We start from the raw sequence: 9,197 nt of genomic DNA, 5'->3' as shown, positions 1-9,197 counted from the left end.
ATCCTAATTGGAACTTAATCAGAATTACAGCTCCTCACTCCTCCAAACTTATGTATTTAGAGGGCGTTTGGTTCGCGTAGGGATAACAGAAAGAAATTAAGATAAGGAAACAAGAGGAAAGGAAATGAATGACTCTGAATTCATCAGTCTGTTTGGATCTGTCTCGGAAAGGGAAGGCAAAACCACCTAATTCCCTTTGTAAATATTTGGTTTAAATGGAGGAATCAACCTGTTTTCATCATTTTATTTTTCAAGCTATAATTGAATATGTTTTTAACCTATTTTATGATTAAAGTGTGTGCTCATAATTGAAGTGAGTGCACTATATTCTCAATTGCATAATCCTAAAAAAAGTCTTCACTGCATTTTACAACACACACAATACAATACAGGTATTCTAAATCATGACAACAAAGTACAAGGCCAAATTTGTTCTTAAAATAATCGGTAAAGGTATTTTACTTTTATGGTGCAAAAATATCCAACATTGCTCCAAAGTTCAGGTATATACAGCCAAATTAAATATTGAGATGTGAGACAGCCATACTCTCCATCAGAGTTCAGTAAAGAGATGAGAGACAGACAAAATCATCACAGACGGAGAAATAAAAAAAATTAAAATCAACATAACAAGTTCAAATAAAACCCATTGATCGGAGAAGGAAGTAAACTGACCGGAGAAGATGGAAAGGAGAACAGAGACGGACGAGAAAGAGATTGACGAACGTAGGAGAAGACCGATAAAATAGTTTGGAGAGAGAGTAGCGCTGTTGTTGGAAAAAAATGCGAATGTTATTTGTGAAAGGTAGGGAAAGAGAGGAGAAAGGGAATCCAAAATTTTAGGTGGGTCGGGGTAATGGGCTTAGACCAAAGTGAGGTGTACTCAAAACTTAAAATGGGTAAAAGGTTTGATTCTTTTACTCAAACAAACAACAACAAAGGGAATGAAAACATCTGATTCCCTTACCCTTTCGTCAAACCCCCGAACCAAACAGCCCCTTAGTGAAATAATCCTAATTGAAACCTAATCACAATTACAGTTCATACTGTTTTTTTGCACACAAAAAAACATATTCATCTCCTCATAAATCGATGAAACCACAAGGTTTTTTTTTGTACTTTTCGCTAGAACATATATACAAAAATGACAATACACGTACAAGAACTTATCACAGCATCTGAAATTGAAAGAAGAGTTATACACCACAACAGATCAATGAAATTTCAACCAAAAGCACACCAAAATCAAGAATTTCAAACACCAGAAAGATTATGTAACTACTAATCACAGCTAAGTCATCAAGCAGTAAAGCTACGATCTGAAGCTTTTGACTAATACAAAGGTAAAGCAACACTGACCAAAGAATTACTCAAAATCACATCCTATCCTAACAATTTATGTTATAATTCCTATGGAAGTTAAAAAATTAAATAATATCCCTGTGGATTGATGAATTTCATTTGGAGAGTTTTGTCATTTGTGTATGTCCTAAATTACAGCTTAAACCATCTTGATTGTCAAGTTTGTTCATAAAATCGGTAGCATTTGAAAACGATTGTTTGTCAATTTTCCTAAAATATTTGAAATAAAATCGGTAGCACTTCAGACCACTAAAATATTTGAATCTGCTAGTTAGAAATCTGAAAGAAAAGCTGTTTGAAAAAAAAAAACATTTGTTTGTTAAAAAAAAGGGGATAGACTGAAATAAAAATTTCAAGTCTTGTCCCTTCTTAAAAAAAATGTGTTTCTTTTCACTTATAAATAAATCTTAGAAAGCAGAAAACGAAGATATGCTGAATTACTATTTTGAAAACCTAGAGGCGTCAGATTCGTTATTTTGAGAAAAAAAAATAGCAACGATTAGGGCATGCCTTTTGAGGTGCTTATCCCTTTTGAGGTGCTCATCCGTGGAAACCTTCCTGTGGTTTAACAGAGCCAAGCTGCCTTTCTCAGCATGCGAGGGCCACTTTTAAGAATGGTGTTTTAGTTTTGATGGAGTTTTTCGACATGAGATCCAACTTTCCCAGCATTCTCACAACAAGCATTCCATCTGCAGAACATAAAAAAAAACATAATTAGAAACTTCAGTTGATATGATTGACAAGCAACAGGAATATTATAATTTATCAAAATAAGTCTCAAAAATAGTTCAACAAATATATGAACACTAAGGCCAAGAGATCGTGAGCTTTTTGCTGCTTGCATAATAACATAGCCTATATTTAGTTACTTTATCTGACCTCTAATAAATGCTCTAAAATTAAATTATCAACAATCCAGCATATTCCTTCCTCAGCTCATCTTCCGCAAAACCATTAGACAACTATGTTTGTCTAATGCCAAAGTATACTAGTAGAGTTGGTGAAAGAATAATTCGAAGTTCGCAACCATAAATCCAACTTTTTATAGAATTGTTGATGAAACAAAGAATCTTCTCTTTTAACTTTCAGTAGTAATGCAGCCTTTTATCACCAGTAAACCATGCAGACCTTTACCTTTGACAGAAATACTAGTTCAGGCTTCTGCAGAAATCCTTAAAAAGTCTGGCATTTAAGGTTTATAGACAAAGAACTTGAAGTATGCCATCAACAGCTTCGGAAGAAGGTTAATCAGTCTTATGAAACCATTCTTTCACAAACCAAAAACACCAGACCCTAAATTTACGCTTCATTACTTCAGAATAAATTCTTTCAGAGCCTCTCGCAGGCAAGGTCCAAAGAAAAGGTATCTTCAGGGAAACGCTTATGTCTTCGTTTGTATCTTCAGGGAAACGCTTGTGTCTTCTTTAACACAAAGCTCAGTTTTCGACACATTCTCAATTTATGTTCAACTTCAACCAATCCACCTAAATGCAAGTGCATATCCATACTAAGTAAACACTTTCTCCAATCAGAATTAGGGATGACTAGAGAACTAAATCATGTCACGTAACGTAAGTATAAAAGTCATCCTTGCCTTATTCCACGGTCTCAAAATCATGCTTTAGGAACCAAAAAAACATGTACACAAATACTTCAGGACTTCCTACAACTGTGTCAGCTTCATGAGTCCATGGAGACACTTGTTTACTACAGCAGGCATCAAATTTAACCAATCAGATAACAACTCTATACTCTGCTATCCAGAAGACTGGTTTTGCATATTCCATCTTAATCCATCACGCCGCAAGTGGTACATGGTCCTTGTATGTGTCTCTAAAGAGGCATAAAGAAAAAGTCGTCCAAACCTCCTATTTTCCAACTAGAAAGGACAATTTTGGCTCAATGCCATCTCACTTCACGGTTATGAAATATATTGGTAAACATCTATATATAGCTAGATATAAGATTTTACAAGGAATAGAAGAATAATCCAACTGAAAATAGGTATATGGGATTTTATTCTGCAAGGGTTCTAAACCTAGTTCCGCAACATTGTGGGGATGTACTCAACAAAGCTTCAATTAGCAGAGATGCTAGATCCAAGCTCCGAAAAAAATGCTTCAACTTGTAAAACAGATTAATGCAACCAAATGACACTTTCCTATAACTAAATAGATGTAAACTGGTTATTAATTAAAAATGAACAATATGCCCACGGCCGCAGTGAATAAGCACAATAGAATAGTCATTAAAATTAGCTTCAAGAAAGAGACGTATTTAGATCCATGAAGCCCATATAACAGAGTCAGAATACTTGCCTATGAAGTATTAGTTGTCAGCCTCATCAAATGGAGTGCTCGTTGTCCTCCAGAAATTCAGGGTCACTTTTGATGCATAAAGAAGCAGCTTGATAAATGCAGGGGGCTGCCGTGTCTTGACCACGGATTGGTGTTGCATACCAGTTCATGGATCCGTGTAGCAGAGCATTTCCAATGATGTGTGAGGCTTGTTGACATTTAGCACCATAGATGGGCAGGAGACCTAGGCGAAATTAATTAACAAGGATACACCTATAACCTCACTCCAACATCCAGGTGCTAGAATATTACTTTTTCGATCTCCGTTTTTATTTTATAAGGTAAGGCAGTGTGATCAAGACAATAAGTCTATCCAAGAACTCAGGTATATCTTATACCCTGTCTACTCTCACCACTGAATTCTTTTTCAGTTACCCACTCACCCACCGCATGTCAGAGTCAAATCCAATTAAATTCTTAAGAGGCAACAACAAAATTCTCCAACAGTCCATCCTCCAAAACCTAACTTTAAAAGAGTATGCAGTCTAAAACGGCTTAATAATAAACTAAAATCCCATATATTTTTAATAAACTTGAGTGAAAAGTAAAAAGTTAACAATCATATAACATGACAGTTTAGACGCAAAGAAGCTACATGTCCCAACTGAATATATACTTCATATACAGAAATAATGGGCAGTCAATTTTACAATCTATACCAACAAAGGTCATAGCAAAAACTATACTAGTGTGGCAGTTCTGTTCATCAACCTACATCACCAATGGAAAGCCATAAACTCAAAGATAATGCCTCTTCAGTACATTCTCCTTACATAAAAAATGAAAAATATGATCCAACAAATAAAGAATAAAACTGGATGTCCAATACTTTCAGGAAGTATCTACACACCAGACTCCAGAGACACAAACACTCCACTCTTGAAATGTCACTTCGTATAAATGTGTTCTGCTAATCACTTCATAATGTATTGCAGGGCGAGGGCCAAACTCATAAGCTTCCATGAGTACATTGGGCACACATTTTATAGAGTAATAGACAATTAAAAATTAAAGCTCTAGCAAAGAGCAACAAAATCATGTACAAGATGGCTCAAGATAATTCCTGAACATGAAAACCTCAACATTCTTTACAGCTAATTTGTAATCGCTTCAGCAATATCATGATCGAAACAGCCATGTAATAGTTTTCACTTCAAGCACTTCTAATCATATCAGCACACAAGTACTCTATATAAGAGTAGCTCCCAACATTTGAAGATTGAAGTATCTCCTTATAATGCATGCGCCTATAAATAGCAGTCTAGACTCTAAAGGCAGCATTTTTTTGAAACTAGCTTACTGCCAAAACTAAATGCTTTAATCTCTATTGTACCATAAATGAAGCAATGGTCCTAATTGCTCGTGTAGCGCATTCATGTCAATTCAGAATGATATCCTTTCCAGGAGGGATGTAAGTAAAGCAACGCTAATACAAAGCTCTCAGAATATATCCTCATGTCAGATCTGATGCCTATAGCATTTAATACAGAAAGCATTCAGAATACAAACAGCCATAATAATGCCATGTCCACTTGGTTTAACAAATAATTGGCTGCACCAATTGAAATCAGATCCCAGTCACACCAGCTACCTCCCTACAGGTGATATTATACCACTTCCACAGGTATAATACCTAAAGCATTTCAGGCCCCTCAAACGCTGACTAGATAAACAAAGCTATATCAACATTTAAGACAGAACGGTTATATTTCCTAATGTCAAACCAACTAAGGACTTAAATCACTAAGAAAGAGAAGAAGAAAATACATAAGAAATCTTCAGCTGCTATAAAAGTAGTAAATCATAAAATTTAGCGCACAAGGCAAGACAGAGAAGAGTGACATAACCGACAGTAGTAGAGAGCCATAATGAGCCGCAATATTCAAGAATCTAGACTAATATAATATCATATCGGATACCAATTAAGCAAACATGCCCAAGTCAGTTTAGAATAACTAACAATGCATTCAGATAAAAGAGAACTGCTGTGGCATGCACATAAAGATACTTCTTCGCTATTTTGATATTGGAGCGGATAGCAGGCACTGTTAGCAAAAGTCTTGTGCTTCTGAATATGAACAGCAACTATCTCAACGACGAGACATGCGGGCCTTATCCCACGAAGCAGGACCAGGAGCACCCTGTGAAAGGAAAGTTTCTTTCTTTTTTGAAGGAAAATATGCAGCAAAATGATAATATAAAATATCAAAAACAGAAGCCAAATTGAAAACAATTAGCGCACATACCATATTAGCGGCATATCCATCCCCATAAGGAGCAGGAAATCCCTCACGGTTACCATGGTTACCATATTTCATCCCGTACTGTCCACCTTAAATCATAAAAAAATAGATCAGCAACAAATACAGTGGAAAAATCAGAGTATCAAAAGGTAAAATTTAAAAATTTATTTATTTTGGATAAGTTCACATCAGAGCTGCATAGTATATAAAGGTGAACGTCGAGGTTTGCTATTGCCTGCCACCACAACTAATAACAATAATTAACTCTTAACTTCAACACAAATCCACCAGCAGGGAAAGATACTAATCCTCTTCATCTCACAAAAAAATGAAATTATCCTCAGCTGTTATAAAATTTGATTTAAGACCCGACACTAATCAACAAGGTAGAGAAGGCCATGAAGGCATGGGATTAACAAAGGAGTGGATATGAATAGGAGAAATCAATTAACATGAAAAGCAATCAAAGGAACTCACATTTCAAACTAATCTCCTAAAAGCAAATGTGTGATAGTTATACCTGCAAGCCAGGGTCGAGCATCATTACTCGCAAGTTCTGCCCGTAGCTTTTCAACTTCACGAGCCATGGAAACCATGTTCTTCTCCATTGCTTGTCTCTGCTCCACCAGCTCAATGTTTGCTTTCTTTTCATAATCAATAGCATTTCTGAAACACAACGGTCCAATTTTAGAATTTATATGATGATTTTTGGAAGTTCTGATAAAGGTTGTAATGAAAAAATGCTTTGAGCAGAATGTATTAGACCGAAAAGAAGCACTACTATGAATTAAAAAGCAATCCAAGCACAGACCTAGCATGCATAAGCTCCTGGTGCAGGCCCTCAATCTCACCCTGCAAATGAGGAATCTGTTGATTATCAGCTTGCGATCTTGCAAGATCTTGTTTCAGTGACTGAATTTGCCCAAGCAGCTCTTGCTTCAAACTATTCAATTTCTGAACTTCTGCACGGAGTTGTGCAGCTTCATTCTTCACACCGTCAGTTGCCCGAAGATCAGCCTCTAGCTTCAAGCCTTTCTCAATAAGTTCTCTGGAGTGAACTTCTTGTTCTGTACGAATTTCTCCTATGACATGATTCATGCGATGAAGTTCCTCTTTAGCAGCACCAAGTTCTTGCTGGAGAGCCATCCGATCTTCCATCAGCCGACGATTATCAACAAGGAGCCTGCGGATTTCAACATGCTGCATTTCTAGTTCATCCTCCAACATTGCAGGGTGCGGAGGCGGATGTGGCATATGAGGGCCACGCATGAAAGGTCTCTCAGGTGGGAACCCACGTCGGTCATTATAGGCTTCACGGGGCATGCGATTTCTGCCTGCCATTATAGGTTACTCTGCAAAGGACATGCACAGCAACAGAATAAGGATATATTATCTTATAAAAAATAAATTTCTCTAGTTTTTAGTAATCCACTCCTTTTAACACATTTATGAAATCATGAGAAATATCCAGACTTTGTGTCGACCATACTGCCTAAATAACAGAAAAACACAGTTAAATTGATACCTTCCATAACAGAAGATCATAGATGGAGCTACATTCAGTTGGGTACATAAAGATAAAAACCATGGAGGAATGAACACCATTTTTTGGTCATGAGTTGAAAGTAAATTAAGATTATGGGTCTACTAAAACAACTGAATAGCAATCTATAATTGTCTGGGCAAAGAAGGTCAAACCCAAAATCTAGTGCATTCCCAAACCAAATTTAAGCAGTAAATTCTACATACTGTTTTTCAAGTTGGGAACATTGCCAGAATCACAAGGCACGGCACAATAAAATCGCAAACATCTAGGAAAAATCTCATTCCAAAAAATTTTCAACTCAACTATATACCCTAACCTTAACCGGGTACCAAAACCTAGAGTACAATACATAAAATATCATATTTTTATTGCTCATCAACCAAAGCATGCCCAAAAAAGCAACTAGAGCATATATCAAATAAAAGTTTTCCGAACCAAACTTTACTCAGATTACGCCGAGTATAAATAAGGGTATTTCCCATCCCCATGTATCAAAAAGAGAAGGAAAATCCATTATGTTTCTCATTCACATCTTCACGGTAATAATACATAAATGGATTCCAGCACCAAGCTAAAAACATCAAAGAAAATCGAGCATAATCAAGAATCGGATTCATGAGTCATTTAACAAATATTTAAAAACTACATATAGACATCGAACAAGTAGAGGAGCAGATATAGAGAAGCTGGAAAAGCTAAAATCAGAAAACTTTACGCATCATAAAAAAACAAGGGGAGAGGAGAAGAGAAACCTGTGAAAAGGGAATAGAGAGATATCTGGAATTCGATGAGGACTCGATCGTTTGATAACTCTGTAGCCGCTACTTTTCTTTCCTTATTTTCGTTCCTCTTCTTGTTTCATTGGATTGAAAGAGCGACCTAGCTACTCATAATAAAACGATGTCGCTTTAGTAGAAGGTAATGTTTGAGTCCTTGTGTGTAAAATGTTTTGGGTGTTGTTAAACCCAGCCCCATTTTCCCACCCCTAGCCCCGTGAAAGGACGAAAATGCCCTTTCATGGGTTTTGGGAGGGGAAAAGCTATTTTTTTTGCCAATTCGACACGCGGGCGTGTGGCCATCACGCCTCACCTCGCGGTCGGACGTGATAGGTCGGGCATGTGGCTGTCATGGCCGACCACGCGGTGAGGCGTGGGGCTATCACGTCCGACCGCGAGGTGAGGCGTGATGGCCACACGCCCGCATGTCGAATTGGCAAAAAAAATAGCTTTTTTATCCCGTAAATAGTTCGTCAAACCCGTAAATAGTCCGTTAAACCCGTAAATATGCGGTTAAACCCGTAACTACAGAATTGTACTTAAAACCAAAAAATAATATAAGTTCATTAATAAATATTATTAATCACAACATATAAAACTAATATAATCTAGTCCAAGCCTCTCTCCTTTCAGCGTATAAATTCTCCAAGTGACGAACACTCTGATGAGAAAATAATCGCCATTGGGTGGCAATGGGAGGCACTGGAAACGAAGGATGTAAATAAAGATGTATGTAGTGACGATAACTCCCCAAATGACAAATCACAATCTCTCGCTCAAGTGGTCTTCCATCGTCCGAACGCATCGGCAGTATAGTGCAACATCCTAATTGTTCTGTAGTAAAGAGGAAAATTACTGCGTTCAATACAGATGCAGCAGCAAATAAGTCATCCGGACTCACCATCCAGTGGGA

At 37.0% G+C, this 9,197-nt stretch overlaps 1 protein-coding gene across 2 annotated transcripts; it reads right to left on the bottom strand.

The window, feature by feature from the left end:
- Positions 1–1,093: 1,093 nt before the first annotated feature.
- LOC136222905 (protein FLX-like 3) lies at positions 1,094–8,390 on the bottom strand. 2 transcript variants are annotated; one of them, XR_010685734.1, is made up of 6 exons: positions 8,261–8,390; positions 6,774–7,314; positions 6,483–6,628; positions 5,966–6,051; positions 5,680–5,860; positions 1,094–2,051 (listed from the first exon to the last, which is right to left on the bottom strand). XR_010685734.1 is itself a non-coding variant. In XM_066010596.1 (5 exons), the coding sequence occupies exons 2-5, from the start codon at positions 7,301–7,303 to the stop codon at positions 5,810–5,812; spliced, it is 813 nt and encodes a 270-aa protein (XP_065866668.1). In that variant the 5' UTR covers positions 7,304–7,314; positions 8,261–8,390; the 3' UTR covers positions 5,484–5,809. The 2 variants fall into 2 exon arrangements, 1 of the variants encoding a protein (XP_065866668.1); XM_066010596.1 differs by lacking the exon at positions 1,094–2,051 and having other exon boundaries at positions 5,484–5,860.
- Between the last annotated feature and the right edge of the window lie 807 nt (positions 8,391–9,197).

Source organism: Euphorbia lathyris, chromosome 3 (genome assembly GCF_963576675.1).
Source record: "Euphorbia lathyris chromosome 3, ddEupLath1.1, whole genome shotgun sequence".
Classification (NCBI taxonomy): Eukaryota; Viridiplantae; Streptophyta; class Magnoliopsida; order Malpighiales; family Euphorbiaceae; genus Euphorbia; species Euphorbia lathyris.
The sequence above is the reverse complement of the archived record's forward strand: the minus strand, read 5'-3'. Positions and strand labels throughout refer to the sequence as shown.

Bases quoted from the DNA above. Each gene is read 5' to 3' on its own strand.
- LOC136222905 (XM_066010596.1), bottom strand. From the start codon at position 7,303: ATGGCAGGCAGAAATCGCATGCCCCGTGAAGCCTATAATGACCGACGT. The intron at 6,629-6,773 runs GTCTGTGCTTGG...GTTGTGTTTCAG, and splicing joins CAGGAGCTTATGCATGCTAG to AAATGCTATTGATTATGAAA. The intron at 6,052-6,482 runs GTATAACTATCA...TTATGATTTAAG, and splicing joins TGCTCGACCCTGGCTTGCAG to GTGGACAGTACGGGATGAAA.